Below are 22,624 nucleotides of genomic sequence, written 5' to 3'. Positions count from 1 at the left end.
TGAATCTGTATGAAAAACCGAACAAAGTGCTGGTCATATTGCCTATCACATCCATCACCAAAGAGCAGAAGGAAAAACTTGACGAAAATAGTTTAAACAGTGGCATGGAGCAAAAATTGTACTTTTCTATCTGAAGAGGAAACTGTGGGTAAGAATACAATACAATGATTATCCTCATTACATCAATGTAGTCAGACAGTTATTGGAGAATTATTGTACTGAGTATTATAAAAAATCAAATTACAATAATTCTAAGGAATAAATAGGAATCTCACAAACAGCTAATTTCTTTTATCAAAAAGTTGATAAAGAAAATCTCCACATTGTTTTCTCACAACTTACTTCAAAAGATTATCTGGAAAACAATAAATGAAAGATAAGTAAAATCCGTCAATGGTCATACTTATACAAATTATATGTATTAACAGCAATAACTGGTACAGTTAAATAATTTTGCAGGTAGAAATATCTCTCTTAGTCAATGATTAAACAAACAAACAAAAAAAACAAAGAATAAAAGTCATATCTTATTATTTTCTAAAATTATTTTTTTTTCTATGTCAGGTCGTTTTATGGCTAAAACATGGCTACAGTGACCATTAGTTGTTTTAATCCACTTTATTTGGTCTTAAATTGATGGTTGTCTCATAGGAAAGTATACTAGATCTGCTTAATTTTATATACATTGCTCTATTTAAGGAACATTCAATCTCACAAGTCGAAAACATATTGACAATGCCATGGCTAATAAAGGAAAAAAACAATACGCCAGTTCCGAAATACGGTAGTTAGTTGAATTTGTTATGTAACTTCCATCACCACGTCACCAAAATGAAGGCATCGTCACTTCCAACACATGCTGAGCGAACGAATGAAAAAGTTTGATGCTGTATCTGCACAAAATATATGGGAAGTTAAAATCTAATTAGTTGGTCACCCTTCCTTTAGTCATACGGGAATTAATATCATGTACTTACAGACTATAAATCATTTCTAGACTACCCTACAGAATGACGATGCTCGACAAACTTTAATTATGCAGGGATACAGGCGCGCCTTCTATCCGGTAAATGACGTCACAAGGCCGTTCGAAATTGACGATTTTTTCGTGTGAAAAGCCATAATCGAGAAATAGCCTACTGCTAAATATATTGTGAACCTTACTCGGGGAATATCTGATAAATCAGAATCAGTGTCTTTATCACCAGTGTGGAAATCATCCTTGCCACCAACAAATTCCTTATTATACCAGGCCAATCCTCTAACTAATCTCTCAATAATTCTATGAATGTCATTGTCCGTTCGGATTGATTCTTGGTAACATAACCAATAATTTTACATTTCCGCCCTTCTGTTAATTTAAATGGCCTTATTTTCCTCAATGATGTCTGTACAATTTTGATATCTTCTTCTGAAATGTTCTTGGTATGTCTATTTCCCTTTCTCTTTAGAATGTTTATGTGATGGTGGCCGTCGAACATTTGACATATTGCAGTTATGATGGGGGCAGCTGCATAGCCGATTCTGTTTTATTTCCTTCTAGGGCCCTGTTTAAATCTTTAAAGTTGCGAGAGGAAATATATATAATGGGCGTTATAATTTGCAATTTCTAACAATTAATTTGAATGAAGTTCAAGATTAACATTCGCCTTAACAACGCTTTATTTCTTTACGCGAAAATATCAGATATTTTTTATTTATTGGTTCTTATTATGTTTCTTAAAATAAACAATGTATGTTAAACAACGTTATCTGTTCAATAGTGAATACAATTGTTAGAAATGAGACTTTTTTATTTGAAAACTAACGTCACAGTACCCAAATTGCACCTAATCAACAAAAAAAGCTGTGGAAATCTTACAAGTTGTCTTTGAGACTAAACAATTAGTATTTTTATGATTTGACATTATTCACGTCTTTCAACATAATATATTTGAATATACTCAAAACGTTCACAACATATATCAACAGATGAAGCCTTCACTGGAGAAAGTAGAATCCTAGGAAACTTGCCCTGCAACGTTCACAAAATCATCTTTTAAAAATGATCAAATAAAATATGTTTAATACAAGTATCCATTTCCTAAAAAATGAATAATAAGCATGGACTAATGTCAAATTGTTCTAAATATTTGAAGAAATAAAATAAATCATCTGTTATTCGATTTTTAAGGATGTGAATGTAAACATGTATGCAATTTGGGTACTCATCATTCGAGAATCCTGGATCGTTTGGAGGTTGGTTCAAACCCATGTTTCTATGATTCAATATGGATTCAAAATTAAATTTGTTGAACTATATAGTAAATAACGATACATCTACAAAATAATACCGAATTGAATGTTTTGTCTGGATCATAAATAAACGTAGGGGAGAAAACTGTCAAAATAGGTGCAATTTGGGTACCCTCATGTTAGCTGACTCCGAGTCTACACCTGCTGATACAATATAACCTCGTATCCGCTACTTTCTCGAAAGGATCACTGTTCGGTTCCATTTATACTTCACTGAACCTGACCAGATTTCATATTGCGTATATCCGTTAGTCGTTGGTTCATTTCAGTTTATCATGAAATTTTCGTATGAAATATCGGAATACGAAACTTCACCAGAACTTCAGAAATTGTGGTATTTTATTGAAAATCAACAATCTGGAAGTACCTCTCACGAAAGAACTAATTACAAAATGCGGATCTTGGCAGTTAATTTACACTGTTATACGCGAATATAACTATTGTACAATACAAATAAACCGATTTGAAAGTATGAATATTATTTTGTAATGTACAATAATACCAGGTTATAAAATATCGATAAATGATAGCGATTCATATTAACTAGAAAAAAGTAAATACGATGCATTATCACTGTAATCCCATGGGTTAATGAAAATAGAAAGGTATTATATCTTCCGACAATCAGATACCCTTACAGAGAGTCCGTTTGGTCCAGCGCGATGTATAAGTACACATTCACATCCAGTAACAATGGGAACGTTAAATTCGATGCCTCGTGCAGAGTGCCATAACATGCATTAAATCGAAGGGGTTCTTAGGTGTCCCGTTTCAAAACAAAATATCCGTCCCAAGTGAGAGGTTTAGCTAGCTATAAAACCATTTTCTACAACAGAAAAAAAATGTCTGTACCAAGTCAGGAATATGACAGTTGTTATCCATTCGTTTGATGTGTTTGAGCTTTTGATTTTGCCATCTGTTTAGGAACGTTCCGTATTGATTTTTCCTCGGAGTTCGGTATTTTTTGTACTTTTTTCCAATATAACCTTCGAATCTTCAAAAGGAAAAGCTTTTTTCAAGTATAAAACTCTTATCAAATAATGCCAAGAAACTTGTTGTAGATGCTTCAAGCAAAAAGTGCTAATAAGGAATAACAGAGGTTGACGAGCAAGATGCCTCTTTTGGTTGGAAAGAAAATTCGGCACATCTTTCATGAGGATACCTATGTAGGAAAAGTAATGTCATTTGTTCCCTGGTTCCTTGAATTGGATAATAAAATTTATGATTGTGAGTTGGACATTACAGGAAATGTTTGTACACTACAGTTATCTACACTTTCTGCTTGCTAGACGAATATCGGGCAAAAAAAAAAAACATTTTACATTATTCATGTGGTGGTATGTCTGAAATATATTGGCGCTATTTCAGAGTTTTTAGTTTTATTTAAGTGTACAGAAAGTTCTTTATTAACAATCCATATACTCCATAAAGTCCTGTAGGGTTAAGAAAAAAGTTAGTATCACACTCTGTCACATAATCTTTTCATAAATCTGATTATGGTGAGATGCCGAGAGAAACCCTCATGTTTATTTTTGTTTAATTATTATGATTTTTTTAATATTTTTTCTACATTTTAAATACACAAAAAGTGCATTTTCGTCTGTCTATTGTCTTTAATACTTGCACGTATCGGGCTAAAAATATTATAGGTGAAATCACTATCCTCCGACCGTCCCCAATTTTTACGTGTAGCCTTAAAAACATTTTTCTATTAAACACTTATCACAATGTTGTTCATATAGACTTAATGTAAAAAATAATACATTAACTAGGTAATTATGTTTTGCTGCTATTAAAAAAAAAACATATGAACTGGACAAATTTGTCTATTTAATCATTTACAGACAGTAAATACAATTGTATGCATTTTGTTATTTTTTACAAAATATTCCGTATTTGTAAAAGTCATAACACAATAATTTCTTTCTTCATACTGAAACTATGCTAAAGATAACCTTAAATATTTGTAAAAGAGGAACGAAAGATACCAGTGGGACAGTCAAACTCATAGATCGAAAACAACATGACAACGCCATGGCCAAAAATAAAAAGACAAACAGACAAATAATAGTACAGATGACACAACATAGAAAATCAAAGACTAAGCAACACGAACCTCACCAAAAACTAGGGGTGATCTCAGGTGCTCTGGAAGGGTAAGCAGATCCTGCTCCACATGTGGCACCTGTTGTGTTGCTTATGTTAATACAAATCCGGTCATCTTGATAGGAAATACAAGCCCGGGAATATCGTATCAATTGGGAGATATATACTCCGTATGCAGGCGCTATGTTGCTACATAGAAATGGAAAGTTCACAATTGGGAAGCTGAAATCATCTCTTTTGTCGTAAAGTTTTGTTTTCAACCGACCCTCATTGTCAATTTCTAGATGTAAGTCAAGATATGAGGCAGACTTAACTGTATCTGTAGTATCCTTTATCTCTAGTTCGATGGGATAGATTCGTTCAGCATAGTCACCAAATTTTATATTATTTAGTGAGTGAGAGTGATTGAACAAACTTTGTGGATGTACTATCTATTTTGTCATCATGTGACATTAAAGGCACATTCTTGTTTTGTTGACATTTCACATGATCTATCAGTCTCCGCTATTTTTACTTTAATGTAGATCCATTCGGCCTAACTCTTTTGCACACATTTTTTAACATTTCACTTGATCAGTTGGCTCCGCTATTTCTTCCATGTTGTAGATCCAATCGGCCTACCTTTTTTGCCAGAGTCCCAAAATCAACAAATAGATAATAAGATTTTGGCAGTATTTTGCCACAGCTTTATCTTGAATAAAATATAACATATATAATATATAATATGTATTTAATTTGGCAATCTTGCTCTGAAATATATTGACCAATGTCTATATTTAGTTTATATGTAAATTATAATGTAGCTACCGCAAATTATGACAGACCACTAATATAAATATGTTTATGCTATATGTCTGGTACGAGAAGTTGACTGATGAGCCCTGGTAAGCAGGGGATACCATTACTGTTCGCTGAATATATGAATGTTGACTCCAGTGCAGCGAAATGTCCGCAAATGTCCAACTGTTACATCTACATTATGTTCACTAATTGTCTCCTACTATCCTATGTCGGTACCATTACCAGAAATAATCTGAAATATAAACCTAAAAGCAGTATTTTGTTTCTTACTTCCATTCAAGTAACTCAAAATATTTACATTGGGAGGGCGGTGAGATTTCTAAGAAGATTATTTTCTCGTAAAATGTTCGTCGTCTGCAACTTTGCTGTCGTATCTCGAAAACGAGATTGCGATCAAACTAATCAACAAATGTTAAATACTCAACAGTGAACAAGACCTTACCAAAATGTATGTATATTCAAGTTTGTACCCAATGTATAACGGGCTTCAAAGTTAAATTTTTTTAATCCTTTTGGTGGAAGTCGGTGTGGTCTTCTGTTGTGTATTGTTGTTCTTATTATTCTCAGCATTTACAATGTAGTTCCTGATGTTTCTCAACAAGAGTAGTAAGTGAGAATATCTTTCAATTCACGTGCGATAAATAATTCGTCATACATCTGGAATTTAATGGTGGCGATATAATTTGATTGCCCTACTGCTTTAAGTTTTGAGGTAGTCTAAATCTGCATTTTAGCCCTATTGAATGACGAGATTATGGGAAAAAAATCAAATACTAAGTACCTTTGATATTAATAACCCCAAATTTTATTGGCATTGGTTAATAGTTTCACGAGATCTTTGAGAAAGTTTACGACTGGCGCCAATCGATGGCAAAAGCTCACATAGGGTCTTTTTGCCAAAGGTATAGCATTACTTTATATAGATTTTTTATATTAACTAAAGTGTGAGTGTATCAAAAGGCTGCATACCAAGTCATTTAATTTTTAAATTATCTGAAAAAGGAGCTAAAAAAATGTCGTGGACAGAGTTATAAATGGTTTTTAACCTAGTGATAACTGATATAATTTTGTAACTCTTTTTTTATTCAATCGCCACTGGAGCTTACACAATGATGTTTTGAACAGCCGATGTGTGCATTGTCTAGAAAATGTATATTTATGTATGTCTTTGATTTGTCTGGAAAACCGTCAGTATAAAGCTGTCTTTTGTAACAGCTTAATGATACAGATATGTAGAAGAAATTGTAAGTTGTATACTTGTGTCTGATCCTATTGTCAATGTTTATTTCTTTTTGGACAATAAAATATGTTTAAACTAATTATACAGACTGAGATACAGCTTTAGATACCTTCATCACTGAATCATTGAATATTTTGGTGCAAACAAAAAGTTTTGATTTAGATGGGGGTGATGTCAAAATTAAGCTATGTAGAACAATTAGTAACAAGGTAATTTATACTGCAATATTGTTGTTAAAGTCGCATTTTTTTTCTTCACAATCTAAGGATGGAAGATAAGTTTAATTTTTGTATTTGCAATGAAAAAAAAATATTCGTATCTATTTGTAGCTGCAGTATAATATTTTTTATCTTTATTGTCATATAAACAAATTAAAACATGTTTTTGCCAAACTGAAAAAAAAAAACATACACTCATATATATAATATATATCTAATAAGCAAGTCTAAAAGGGTACAACATCAAAAAAAAAAGGAAACTCATAAACAAATTTTAAATATTTCTGAAAACAGATATCCTTCATCAGTACGATTATGATGTAAAATGAATCATATCAATCTATTCTGATTTAACTATAACAATTTTGAAAATTATCAAAATTAAACCGAACACGCTTGTACGATTCTAAAATTTCAAAAATGACGTAGGTTAGGTATTTACAATAGAGGCTGCATAGATATGCATAGATATACCACTAACAAAAATAGTAATGTTCGATATGAACAGGTAAACTTCTAATATTTCAGCAGTTTGATAATGATTAAAAAATAAGAAAATAAAATTTTTATTTTGAAACTGGTCAAGTAATTGAACGTGGCTGCGTACTTAAACATCCGAAATGAATAGGACCCTTCGATTTAAACTGGTGTAGTTCTAGAATTTAAGAATTGACAAAGGTAAAGGTATAGGAATAGCAACAGAGACTGCGTAGTAATATGAAATATAACCCAAATTTTCGAAAAGCAATGCACAAATTAGAACTACACTTTTATTTGATACAATTTGGCATACAAATTATCACGAATCAGTACGCTGGTAAATTATTTCAAAATTAACGTTGGGGAGGAGGAATAATTTCCTTAAAACTGTAAGAGTTCTGTATTGAAGAATGAGTTACTGGAAACAAGTGATGGACGTTACTCATTCTACGTTTTTTCATTAATGCCTTCTTGGAAAACTGCTTATCCAAAACCTTTCCCGAGCAAGTCAGTCGGCCCTTCACCAACCCTCGTTGTTGTCTATGTTAGTGATGGTAAGGTTTTTGAGATCAGCTTGGGCGTGCCCAGGTGATCTGTAATGACTACTTACTGGGAGGTCGAGCTTGCAGGTGTATCCACTTCGATGACCATCCATGCGTTTGTTTAATGGCTGTTCTGTCTCGCAAACATACTGCATGCCACGTCGACACTGAAGAAGGTATACAACTTTCTGGGTTTTGCAAATTACTTTGAATTATATAGTGCTTACGGACCCAGTGGAGTGGCAAGTAAATTTTGGAGTATTCAGTATTTGTTGGCAAGTCAGATATCGTCTGTTACCACACGACTTGCACCATCCTGCAGTTGAAGAGCTTTTATTATTGTGAGAGCTGATGTCTCCTCTAAAAAAAAGCTCTTCAACTGTAGATTGCTTAATTTGCAAAATTATGTTCTGTACCAATTTTGTGAATGCGAACTAACTCTAACCTTACCCTTGATCGAATGCAAGTAGCCAATCTTTGCCGAAAAAGTCTCTGTCATGACCGGGTGGTCATTTAGAAAAGAAATACATTTTTTACATAATTTTGTACAGTGCGCATTGTATATACAAAACATTGATAGTACCAAATGGAGTTGTCAGACTTTTTTTCCGAATTCTTTCACAACTTTAAGTTGTCAAAACAATTGAATTTCATGCGACTGCCATACAAGTGTGAGGTTTAGCTAGCTATAAAACCAGGTTTAATCCACCATTCCCTTAATGCCTGTACTAAGTCGGGATAATGAGAGTTGTTATCCATTCGTTTGATGTTTATGAGCTTTTGATTTTGAATTTTCATCCGAGTTCGGTACTTTTGTGATGTTACTTTTTACTCAATTGAGCGCTTGCATCACTGGTCAATGATTTGACTTTTAAAATTTAAAGATTATTAACTTTTTGCAAATTTAGTTCGGCAAGTTTTCCTTTACTGGAAGAAATTGTATTTTCTGAATTTGTTTTCTTACAATTTTGTATTTCATTATGATTACAATTATTTTTCTTACTACACAGTGTGTTTGCTGTTTACATTGTCGTAAGACCATTTAGTCCAGTGTTTTTTTTTTTGTTTTTTTTTCTCAATAAGGGGGTAAAAGGACTGTGTACCAGCTTCATATCGAACTTGATTCCTGTTGTTATAGGCTGGGTCAGTCTCCACATCAACTTTTTTTTCCTTACCAATACAGTTATTAAATTCTTGCACAAATCTCTGATTTGTTTTATCATTGCCTCTTCATTCACCTTAATCATTTTGTCACATTGTTAATTGCTTTTAGAATTTATTAGCTGCAAACTTGGCACCCTGATATTAAGGCATTCTAGGGCCATTTGAAGATCTGTTCCTCCCATTTTAGTTTTTAAAACGGCGAGCATCATTACTTCATGCTCTTTTTTGACATTATGTGTAGACTCAAAATGTCATTTCTCACAAATGGCACGAAGAGAAATGCATGTGCCCATTTGCTTTGAAATAGCAATATTTTTGTTTGATTTATTCCTGCACTTGTTTTTATGCACTTTTTAAAAAAAAATCCTTCAAATTAGAAAAATAGACTACAATATTTTCTGAACAGTCCTCTTGTTCTTCAGTTTCCTCCATAAAGCTATGACGAGGCCGGAGTTTCGTTGGCAAGGTATTCTCTGCCCTATTATACTGTGCCACTGCAGCTTGATAAATATTCATTTCCGGTCGACAGACTCTTGGTTTTACATTTGGATGTTCTGCTTCAGCATCTGATTGAAACTAATTTGTTATTTCAAAGTATGAACCCTTTGTTGAATTTACTATTTCTCCTTTTTTGTTTTTTTTTTTTCTGCGATCTTGGCCAGGCATTTTGAACTTTGACTGTTGCACTAAAAATTATCACCAGAGGAATAAGTGCATCAGAAGTCTACATTTTTCAATATAAAGTTGTGTAATCCAACACATGATGTGATATCTGGCGGTATTGTCATATCTAGAGACTGTCCAGGTACTTCAATCTGTGGAATTTCCCTTTCAGCAATGCAAAACTTCTCTCTTTGACCGGTCTCGCAGCACTATGGGCAACATTATACTTCTTCTGGACTGAACTTTGAATGGTGTACTCAAATCATGGGACAAGGGTTAGTCGAGTCTCCAAGAATGTGCAAGCAAGTCACTGTTTTTTTGTAAAGTCACATATTAGGTGTATATACTACATCTATACACTTGATAATTACAGAAATTATGACTTTTTTTTTTTTGGCAAAACCCCGACAGTTTGACGGAGGAAATTTTAAGAGTCCGAAATCCGCAGTATCATTAAGCTTAAATGGCGTTTGGAATCGTGATGTTCCCTATAGACAAACAAGCTTTCTGCAATGAAAACGGCACGGACAGATGTTTCACGCTTAACTTTTAGACCACCTTATTACATGCCAACTATAGAATTTGTACAGAGACACAAAATAAACATGATGCACTTGTACAAATTATACCTTTACGGCAGGTGAGTGAATACCCCTACAGTACACGGCTGTGTAATCGCCGCCTATACCACCAAACCTGAATAATTATACCCCACGCAACGAGTTGCGGAAGGTATAATGTTTTTGACCCGTCTGTCCGTCAGTCCGTCAGTCCTATTTCTTGTCATCGCAACTCCTCTCAAACCACACAACAGAATTTCACAAAACCTTTTTAGATAATAAGGACATACTATGTAGTTGTGCATATCGACAGGAAATTACGATTCAATTTTTTTTCTAGGAGTAATGAACTACTGCAACCTTTTGTCATCGCAACTCCTCTCAAACCACACAACAGAATTTCTTTAAACCTTTTCAGATAATAAGGACATACTGCGTAGATGTGCATATCGACAGGAAATTACGATTCAATTTTTTTCCAGGAGTTGCGCCCCTTTGAACTTAATTGCCCAATATACTACTGCAACATTTTGTCATCGCAACTCCTCTCAAACCACACAACAGAATTTCATGAAACCTTTTCAGATAATAAGGACATACTACGTAGATGTGCTAATCGACAGGAAATTACGATTCAATTTTTTACCAGGAGTTACGCCCCTTTGAACTTATTTGCCCAATATACTACTGCAACCTTTTGTCATCGCAACTCCTCTCAAACCACACAACAGAATTTCATGAAACTGTGTAGATTATAAGGACATACTATGTAGATGGGCATATCGACAGGAAATTACGATTCAATTTTTTTCCAGGAGTTACGCCCCTTTGAACTTATTTGCCCAATATACTACTGCAACCTTTTGTCATCGCAACTCCTCTCAAACTACACAACAGAATTTCATGAAACTGTGTAGATAATAAGGACATACTATGTAGATGTGCATATTGACAGGAAATTATGATTCAATTTTTTTTCTGATACAATTTATTTTTCTTACACTTATATTATTTCTCCAATGACAATGTGGGGACGTGGGGTATGTGAGCGCGCTCACTAAGGTTCTTTAATTAAAAATTGCTTTAGCGAAATTACTACCCTGGCAAAAAGTAGTTAAACCACACTGAAACTAGATAAGTTAGCCCTAACAAATAATACAAAAAAGAAACAATATGCTTTATTAAATAATTCAACACGCCAGAACCACTCGCCTAACACATATAATTAGAAAAGATATAATTGCTTACTAGAAAATATGCAGGCTATATATGGTTTCCGCAATCAATTTTTGGTAAGTTGAATTGTTTCACATTTATCATGTTCTGACCTTAAACAGCCGACTATACGGTATGTTTTTTTCTCAATGTTGAGGCCGTACGGTTGCTAATATCCACTTCATTTGAATTTGAGTGGATACATGTAGTTTCTTATCTACTAGTTATTAAACAACACCATTTCATTTTTTCAACAATGAACTTTAAAACATGAAGTCTCGAAACACAATTATAAATAACAAAATAAAAAACGAAACCAAAGATGTCAGTAAAGCCATCTGAGATGCTGATAGGGTGTAGTCTTGACCAGTTGTAACTTTCCTGAGCAACTCACTTTGTAATTGTAATTTTTGTTTGTTGAGCCTTTGCTCTTCCAGTTGTCCTTTCAACGCTTGCAAATCCAGGATGTCTTCACTGCTTGTTTTGCATTATCTGCAAGATGTCTTCAATACACGGCTAGTTTCAACAACTGTCTTAGTTGATAATGGTGTACTGGGTAATGTGATTGGAACAAAACCAGCTGATGTTGAAGGCTTAGGGCTTGGTGTCAGTGGTTGGACGGGCCAATGGAGTTGTAAATAAATCCTCTTTACTATGACTTGCATTGTGTTTTCCTGAAAATAAAAAAATGACACAAGGAATAGGACAAATAGATATATAAAGAACTATGAAAAATGAAGATTTAGTTTTTAATACAGTTTCAGTCTTTAATCAAATAAATATTTCCAGATCAGACAGGAAAAAAGAGACAAAAGTTAAGATAAATAAATAGAGTTATTCCTCTTTGTACTGGCTCTCTCCTATCATGTACCTTTTTTTTATAATCATGTTTCCTTATTTGTTCTAAATCATATTTAATTATTAACAATAAGTATGTATGTTAGATTGCATGTGTTGTTTGTGTAGATATTGTATGAAAATTGTGATTTTTGTTGATTTATATGCTCTTTATGGGCCCTTTGATTAGGAATAAATATATTTGAATTTGAATTTGTACTGTGTCCATGGGAGAAAGATAATGCATCTTGCTTAATTTTTGTGTACATTTTTAGATACTCATGTGTTCTTCAGAGAGAAAAGGAACGAAAAGTGGGTTAAGCTTCGACATACATAATTGGTTAATGCCAATTATTTTTCTCCATGTCTTTTATTGTTTTATCTGAACAGTTCCGGCTTTTCATAGTAAATTATAGGATATTTGTTTTCCTCATTTTTTTATGGCTGTTTGGTGAACATATAACAAATTACTGATTAAAATGTTTGGGTTTTTTTTAAATCTGAAAAGAATAAATACAATTGAACGATAAAAGTGCGTGTCCGTAAAAATCGGGTCTCACTTGAATGACAGTCGCATGAAATTCCATTATATTGACAACGATTCGTGAATAAAACAAACAGACATTATAGGTAAAAATGTCAAAATAGAAGTACAGCAGTCAACACCGTTTAACAGACTAATTTAAAGATAAAAACCTACAAGAAGATATTAACCCCAAAGAGACTTGGAACTTTATTTACTTTTAACATTGTTATTGTTCTATTGTATTGTATTTCATTACAAATATTTAATTGTATATAATATATATAAGATAATTAGGGAGCTTTTTTTTTATTGGATTGGAAAGTGTTATAAATGGGTATTACAAATAATGAGAAAAGAAACAAACAAATTTAATATTTCAAAATTTATTTGGGAAAATATTTGAAATCTGTAAAACTGAAAGAAATAAGTCTTAACAAATTTTTATTCGCTAAGACAGCTTTTAAACTTGAATTCTGAGGATCAAATGGAATATTTTTATAACTTGTACTGTTTCATATGAGACGGAGTTCTCTCAGAAACTTGTCAAAATCAAAAAGGCCAAAGAAGCCAGATCATTCAATTTCACATTCAGATACATGGGTTCCATTTATTTTCGCCAGAACTAGAAATATAAGAAACAACAGACACGGCTTTCTCTGCCTCATCTTTAGACTTAAACCTCGAATTTGACAAAAGCGGCCATCTCAGTACCAGAATCTATGACAAACGTGACGATTTTAATTCTGAAATGATAAATTTCTCCCACCTGAGCATCAATATACCAACTTCGTGGCTCTACAATCTGTCGAGACCTGTATCTTGGCATTGTTTTTCTCTGACTGTTTATGACGTCTTTACACTAAATCCGTCGTACAAGTGAGAGGTTTAGCGCTATAAAACCAGGTTCAATCCACCATTTTCTACATTTGAAAATGCCTGTACCAAGTCAGGAATATGACAGTTGTTGTCCATTCGTTTGATGTGTTTTGTCATTTGATTTTGCCATGTGATTAGGGACTTTCGAATTTTCCTCGGAGTTCAGTATTTTTTTGGTTTTACTTTTTTGCATAAGATGTTGGATGTGTACTGATTGATAATTTAGTTTTAGATGCATGATTGTTTTATTAGTTGTTATTGGCTTGTACCGTATGGGTGTACGGTGACCTATAGTTTTTAATTTTTGTGTCATTTTGGTCTCTTGTGGGTCATTGCTGTCTCATTAGCAATCATACCATCACTTCTTTTTTATATTCACCTGCATATGGGATATACATTTACATGATGGTCTTGAAATATAGATTCGAGGTAATGACGTTTTATATCATCTTGCTTACGTATTATATAAAGTGGACTTTTTATTGGCTTTGTATATTTTAACCTTTACTGTTGAGTACATGTTGGTAATATCCTTTTCGTGTGGCTCGGTATTCATACATCCCACCATTGTGTATTTGTGCTATTTCATTTTTTGTTTTATTGTCTCATGTTTGCTTATGTGCTTTGTCTATAACGTGTCTACATGCCATTTTGTTTTTCTTTGTTGACATAGCGTTATGTTTTTTTTTAAATTACCCCCGATTACGCAGGTTTTCATGAAAAGACGCTTCAAATAAGACAAGATGAGGAATCGGTTAATTGTTGACAATATCTATTAGAAGTTTTCGGAAAATATGGCATTGATTAAAGAAGTATATATACGATATCCAACCACGTTGACAACATTCTATATTCGTAATTTCATGAAACACGTTTATTTCGTTTTCTTATTATTAAATTAAATGATTGATGTGATAAAGTTTTACAAATAACCCATTAAGGGGACTGGGGGATTGAAATATCGTCTTCCTCCGACCGTCCGTAAAACTCTTGCCAAAAAAGTGGGAAGTCCGTCTGGCTATACGGGATGTACAAGTACACAGCCTCGTTTGGTCAGAGTGGGAACGTTAAATCCGATTCCCCGTGTATAGAGTAGCAAGCTCATTTCACGTTAAAAACCCTTCCAACAACTCTTTGAAGGGTCCGTAGGTGGCCTGTTGCAAGGCTAAAATTCTGTCCTTGTCCAAGATACCCTCATTTTTCAGTGGCAGTCCAAATTTTCCCGACCTTCATCCCGGACGGTCTCTGTTAAAGGACCTACCTTTAGTATTTATTGTTAATTTGTTCTCGTCCTGAACATTCATGAAATATTTGCCACTCGACGTTAATCAACTAACAGTCAATCAATCATGGTTGATCATTGATATGACCAGTTTACACACAGAAATATTTTTCATTACCAGTGAAATTTCATCGTGTTGCCCAATTCGAAATTTTACTGAAATATACCTATAAACGTATCGATCTAATATGAAAAATGTTACTTACCTACACTCGATATTTGCTGTAATTTTCGTGGTAGAAGGGATGTGCTACGTAAAATGTGGCAAGACAAAATGTCAGCTTCCAAGCAAGGACCGGAGCTCATTAACTCGGAAATCGATCCTTGCTGTCACCGGTTTTCATTAGTTTTCATCTACCGCTTGATAACAACGGTTATCGGGTATAAGATAGATAACTTTTACTAATTTTATTAAATATTCCAGGGAAATAACTATTGTTTTTTTTGTTTAAAGAATAAAGCTGATTTTTTTTTTTGTAACTCTTTAGTCTATGTAGCTTGTCCTCCATTAATGCTATTAGGAGACACACAACCAACACCTTAAAGGCACTCTTCTCTTGTTTAAAAAGTTCTGTATACACAATGAGTAACATAAAATAAATGTATTGGAAATGAAATCAGACACATTTTATCCCTTTTTCCAAAAAAGGGGGACATTGCATTAACACCACTGTCCCAATTGGAGGTTTGTTGCTCACAAACTTCCTTAAACCCATCACATTTCACAAGTTAGGAGCCTGTATATACATGTAGGTATCTGGTGATTGCTGGACTGTTAGCTCTAATTCAGTGGTTGTAGTCGGTTCATGTCTGTCATATTTGTTTTTCCTATATTATATTGTATAAGTTAGGCCATTTTTTATATGAATTGTTACAAATTTTTTCTGGCATTTTATAGCTTATTGTAAGATATGTTTTTTTTTCTCTATCATTGTGGAATGACCTATAATTGCATTTATTTTTATTATGTGTATTAATTATTTCCTTTGATCTTTTTTTGTTGTAGTAATTTTTCATATCATGTTTCTCGCTTGTGTCACATCAACTAGGTCATAGGTCCAACATATTATCAATGTTCATCAAACTTGGGGATGTGTCTTGGTCACATTTAAAATCTGTCTCCCTTCAAAAGGATTGTAGCTGAGGAACACCCTCTCGTTAGGAAAACCATTGATAACCTACACTTACCCTCATCATTTGATCTCTCGCAATCATATCACATCTCTTTATTTTTATATTTAAACTAGACCACACCCGCGGGTATTTAGAGCTCGGTTGAAAGTATGTAAACTGTTGTAGGATGAATGTTTGTAAAAGATTTTATGTCTGGAGAATTTCAGAAAAGGTATTAAATTGAGTCATGACAGTCATAGGCACTTGGAGACAGGACATTTATTTTAGCCCTCTCCCTTTTTTCCATAAATTCCATGACTTTTGCGGGTTTGTTTTTGTATACTATGAACATACATATAATATAAATAAAGTGTATTTGCTATTAACTATCATTTCCAAATTTCTTCTCCACGGCGATCACTGTTATATTATAACATGTCCCCGAGTAATTAGGAAAATTATGTTTAATGAGGGGAGTAAAGCCTGTAAAAAGGGGGGGGGGGGGGGTATCTTCACGAAAGAACGCGAAATAAAACTGCCATTTCACGATGAGGGAACAATTAAAAATTTCTTGCACGTTGATCTTTTTATCGATTTCAAGAAACACCGTGAATAACGAACCTTTTTCACGGCTGCACGTGAAATAAAAAGTGGCAAACACGTTGCACGAAAATAACCCTTTACCCCCTCTTTAAATTTAAAATAGGAAGTTTTGGGTATGACTTAAAAGTCGGTCTGATGTCGGAAACAATATCCGGACGCCTTTTTCTTCGTTTTTCTCCCAAAATAACATGAACTGAATAATCATAAGAATGGATGACAAATGCGACTATGCATGATACCTATAGGACACAGAGGCATGATGATTAATTTATTGGGGAAGGAAGAGAAGTGACACACAAAATGAGGTCTTCTCGTTTAATAGTTTAGATGATAACATGACATGACATGACACTGATACTTTGATAATAGTTTCCAAGTTTTTATATTTATTTATATATTTGGAGGTTTTTCAACATGTTTAAATCTTTGATAAAATTTACGTTTAAAACTGTCAATTATATATTACATGTACTTACTCAAAGTATCTAAAATTAGCTTGCCACATATATATACCCCTCAAAGTGTTTATTAGGTTAATAAATATTTCCCCTAAAGACAATATGATCTGTCTTCGTATATAATTTCAGAATTGAAACTATAATGCATCAAATGGGTTATTTTTACTGGAACCCCCAAGGGGGAATAGAAGTATGGTCACCATTGGTCTTCCTCCGACCGGCAGTAAAACCCTTGCTAAAGTGGGGCGTCCGTTTGGCTGTGCGGGATGTACAAATTTGCAGCCACGTCCGGTCAGAATGGGGACGTTAAATCCGATGCCTCGTGTTAAGAGAGTACCACGCTCTTTGCACGTTAAGAACCCTTGCAACAACTCTTAGAGGGGTCCGTAGGTGACCTTTTGCAAGGCTAAATTTCTGTCCCTATCCAATATACCCTCATTTCCCGTGGCAGTCTAAATTTCTCTGCCCTTAATCCCGGACGCCCCTTTTACAGAACCTACCTATTGCATGTATTGTTCATTTGTTCTCGTCCTGAATATGCATGAAATATTTGCCACTGGAGGTTAAGCAACCAACAATCAATCAATCAATCAATCTTTTTACTGGAACCAATATAATCATGTATATCATAATTTTTACCTGGTATGACATGAAAAATTATGCTCTTTCCATATCCGACTGGCAAATTGCAGATTACATCTCTACCCTGTAGGATGTGTTTTACGGCCTCCTCCTGTTTTTGCTTCAATTTTACAGACAGACCTCTCAATTCCATATATTTAATTGAACACGTTTTCAAATATTATCATTACTACTTGAGTGTCAAAAACAACATACAAAAATCATTTAAATAATCTTAATATGATCAATATTATCACTTAATTTAATAATATCAATATAATTTACACATGTAATAGTAATAACAATATTTTTCATACACAACACGAACAAGAAACTGAGCAGGTAAAAATATATAATCTTACATATATACAAACATCCTTACCCCTAAATTGCAACCCCACCCCAAAAGGGAGATGAGTTCGTCTAGAACTAAAAATAAGGATCTACCTATCAAAACCTACCAAACTCTATTTTAACATCGAAAATGGTCCAAATGTCAAGTTCGTGCATATTTCCATCTAGTATATAGCACCTTTCTCCTTTGATAATCATTTTGGTACCAACAGGTATCAGTCGTATCTGGTAACGAGACTTCTTACTTCTGCGGCATAAATGTATGCTTTCTCTACGGGGATGTGACATGTAAGATGATTGAGCTCCAGCGAAAAGCAATCGGGAGTCTTAACATTGTTCTTTATTGTGGGCCGTATTCACATCTATCTTCTTTAAGCTCCAAACACCATTGGGTTTTTTTTCAATCAATAAAACTATTTTTGTCATCAGACATATCTGTTTCGGTAGTACGGGTATTTTCTACTGATAAATCTAAGGGTTGGTCCACAATTGTCTTGGGACGGTCATAAAAAGGCATAATATGGATAATAATTTCATTAGCAAATGTTTCTGTAGTTCGAAATTTTCCAATACTTAATATATATAAATTAAAACTTTTTAACTTTACAAAAAAATTTATAATTTGTCAAATTATGGTAAAAAACTTGAACATTCATTAAGCTGCATTCAGTTTTATTGGATTGAATTGTTGAAAAAACCTGGGTAGTTGTTTCCTCTGCATATAAATGAAAAACCTAAATATAAGTTGTTCAAATATGTTTATCTGATAATTTAAATTTTTTTAAAGATTTTTTTCTTAATCAGTTCTTTAAAGATTTTGTTGTTACAATCAGAAATTCCAATAGCAGAGGAATAGAAATTCTAAACCATGTAACTTAGTTCATTTATATATATTGGAGTTTAGTGTGACGTCCATTTTCACTGAACTAGTGGCAGTATACAAATTCTTGAACACACTAATAAATCTTCTCATTAAATCACACCTCTCTTTAATAATTTCTTTTACAATACTCTCAGGCTTTCCTCCGTCTCCCTCCTCATTTCCATTTCCCCCAATGAATCTGGTAGTTTCTTTTCCTGGGTTATTTCCCCTTTACCTCCTTTTCAATTTTCTTGGTTACACTATTTAAATCTATGGAGGAAAAAGTCTTAGCCGGACAATTATTTGGGGTTGTCCCCAACAGCTTCTTCCCTTTCCTCCATGTATTTAAATGAGTGTGTACACTCCCCTCTTTCTGTTTTTATCTTCGACCTGCTTGAATAGGGGCCCAAGCTTCTGCCACTTTGATTTCCCTTGCATACAAGTGTCAGACTGAGACTTATCATCACTGGTAGCATTATATTCAATCGCAATAATTTCCCATATTGCTTTTTGGGTAATTCTACCCTCTTTGAATTTACGAGCGTGTTCCTTTCTGTATTCAATCAATATTTTAATGCTACAGTAAGTAATATTACCTGACTATGAAACCCCCGGAATAAGATTTCATTAATAATTTCTCCACAATTAGTTAAACATATGTTACAATTTTCTTTACAATTATGTTTTGTTTTGTGAGAATAAGGTTGTTTACATTGATTACAAAAATAATTTGATTTAAAAAAACCTGTCATGGAAATTATTGTATCATAATGTTCATCATGTAAATATAAAAAAATAGATTGTGAATAATCATTTCTTGTATATATAAATTTATTACCTATAGTATTTTTTAAAACATTAATATTAACTTTTAAAAAATCTTCAAATTTAGATATATCTGCTATATTTAAAGGTGTTGTAATATCATGAGATACTTTTTTACATAGTTCTTCAGTAGTGTTTTTTAAATGATTTCTTTTTTGTTTATTTTTTATATTTTGACATAATAATTTTTTATAAAACCCATAATTACATATTTTATTAACTAATAAATTATCAAAGGTTGTTAAATCTTTATTTTTTTTTAAATTATAATCTTCTAAAGATGTTTGACATATTTTTGCTAAACCTACTACAATACTTCTATAACCACAACTATTATCTTTATTTTTAATTTCAATTATTGATTTTTTATTTGGTAAATATCTTTTAAAATTTATTACATTTTTATATTTAGAACCTTGGGGTATATTTACTATACCTATAGTTATATCCATATCTTTATTTATTTGCATTTCTTGATAAGAATTTAAAACTCTTTCAATTTCATTAAAAATAAAATCTGAAGAAATTGAAGAAAGAGGTTGTGGTACTATTATAATATCATTATTTAAATCCGGATGTCTAAGAATTATTTTAATTAAATCATGTTTTTTGTGTTTTTTTTTTTCATTATTTAAAATATTGTCAAATATGTTTTTTATTTTTTCATTTGCTTTTAAAATGGTCTTATCATTCCAACTATCTCCAAATTTCAAATTATAATTTGTTTCTATGATTGTTCCTTTCGCAAAATTTCTTTCATCTTTTTTTTGTAATGTGTACTGGAAAATAAAAAAATAATAAATTAATATTTCTATAATAAACTTACGCTAAGCTCATCTAATTCGTCATCGCTATCATTTTCAGCATATCTATTACCCGTATTACTAATGGCTACAGTTGAAGTTGAAGGAATCTAATAAAATAAAAAAAAATTGAATCAAAAAATTTTTAAAATTTAAAATTGAATCAAAAATTTTTTTTTTAAATTTAAAATTAATTAAAATTTTTTACTTACATCATCTTCATCTATTTCATCTATATTTGATTCTTTTCTGGTTCTTTTTCCCTTTCCTTTCCCCTTTCCTTTTTCTTTTATTGCAGGCATTACTAAGTCTTGTTGTGTATTATTCTAAAAAATAAAAATAAAATCATTTAATTTATATAAAAAGAACGAGTTTTTTATTACTATATGATTGGTCTATTTCGTTTGCGTTTTAAAATAAAAATATACTTACATTCTGTGGTGTTTTTAAATCCTCATCACTCCATTCTTCTCCAAACTTCTTCATAACTTCATCTTCTCCCATACCATCTAATTCTTCATCAGGAATAATAATTTGCATTAACTCCTCATCTGTAACTGCACACAAATCAGACACATACATGAGCATGTTATATGGGAGTTCTTCTTCTTCTTCTTTTCTTTCTATTTCTTCTATTTCTTCTTCTCCTTCTTCTCTTGTTAAATCTATTTCTTCTATTTCTTCTTCTCCTTCTTCTCTTGTTAAATCTACTTCTTCTACTTCTTCTACGTTGGGGTTCATATTTACTTCTACTTCTTCTCCTAAATCAATAACTACTTCTTCAACTAAATCAATATTGTCTTCTACGATAAAAACTTCTTCTACGTTTGGATTCATATTTTCAAACTACAAATAATTTACATTATTATTTGTTAACATTTCTTTATATTCTTCCAAAAACTTTAAATATTTATTTTGATTAAATTTTCTATATAAATCTTCACACAAGCACACAACTGTTATTTGTTTTCCATATGAAAAATCATTGTTTTGATGAATAACGTATACAACTCTTAAAAAAGTAATATAATCCTGAATTTCATTTATTTGATTTTGATAAGTTGGTTTGCATCGTATATATGCTTTTGTTAAAATATCCATTTTCTGTAAAATAAAAAAAATGAGTTATAAAGATTATTTAAAAAAAATATGGTATGATACTAAAAATGTTGCTGGTTTTTCAGGTTTACGTGATTTATATAAATATGTTTTAAAAGATAATAAATTTAAAATAGGTAAAAAAAAAATTCAAGCATGGCTTCAAGATCAAGATTCTTATAGTGTGAGAAGAAAAGTTAGTCGTAAAGTTAAAACAAATAAAATAATTGTGAAGGGTATAAATTATATGTGGGATGGAGATTTAATGGATGTATTTAATATTAAAGAAGAAAATGATGATGTTACTTTTATATTAATAATAATAGATGTTTTTTCAAGATATGTATTTGTCAAAACTTTAAAAAATAAAACAGGTTATAGTGTTACAAAAGCTTTTAAAGAAATTTTAAATGAATATGGTGATTCTCCAGTAATATTAAGAACAGATAGAGGTTCTGAATTTTTAAATGCTTCATTTCAAAAATTATGTAAAGACAAAAATATTATTTCAATAGGTTCAACTAGTAATTATAAAGCTGCTTTTGCAGAATCTTTTATTAGTAAATTAAAAAATATATTATTTCGTTATTTTCATTCAAAATTAAATTATAAATATATACATGTATTAGATGATGTAATTAAAGCTTATAACAGTAGAATACATCCTTCTTTATATGGATTTGCTCCTAAAGATTTAACTAAAGAAAATGAAATTGATTTTTTTATTAGAAAATATAATAGAGAAAGAAATATAATAATAAAAATAAAAATAAAAAAAGAAAATAAATTAAAAAAAGATTTAAAAAACTTAAATAAAAAAATTAAAAAACATAATTATTATCATTCTATCGGAAATGGAAATCTTATAAAGGATTTATATTTTACCTTATCAGCATATAATATTAATGAACAGTATAAAGAAATAAAAACTCCTATAGAAATACATATGATAATAGATTTTGATAATTAACTATAAAAATCTATAAATACCATAAATTACATTTTAATTTTTTTAATTTAAAAAAGAAATGTTATTTAAAGTCAATAATTTTCGTTATATTCAAACAGAATACGTAGAAGAA

At 31.9% G+C, this 22,624-nt stretch overlaps 1 protein-coding gene across 1 annotated transcript; it reads right to left on the bottom strand.

The window, feature by feature from the left end:
* Positions 1–20,071: 20,071 nt before the first annotated feature.
* On the bottom strand, positions 20,072–21,281 carry LOC127718171 (claspin-like). The gene is made up of 4 exons (XM_052224170.1): positions 20,877–21,281; positions 20,657–20,770; positions 20,468–20,554; positions 20,072–20,077 (listed from the first exon to the last, which is right to left on the bottom strand). Exons 1-4 carry the CDS (start codon positions 21,279–21,281, stop codon positions 20,072–20,074), a joined length of 612 nt encoding a protein of 203 aa, XP_052080130.1.
* Positions 21,282–22,624: the final 1,343 nt, after the last annotated feature.

The sequence above is a fragment of the Mytilus californianus genome, unplaced genomic scaffold (genome assembly GCF_021869535.1).
Source record: "Mytilus californianus isolate M0D057914Y unplaced genomic scaffold, xbMytCali1.0.p SCAF_1, whole genome shotgun sequence".
NCBI classification, from domain to species: Eukaryota; Metazoa; Mollusca; class Bivalvia; order Mytilida; family Mytilidae; genus Mytilus; species Mytilus californianus.
The sequence above is the reverse complement of the archived record's forward strand: the minus strand, read 5'-3'. Positions and strand labels throughout refer to the sequence as shown.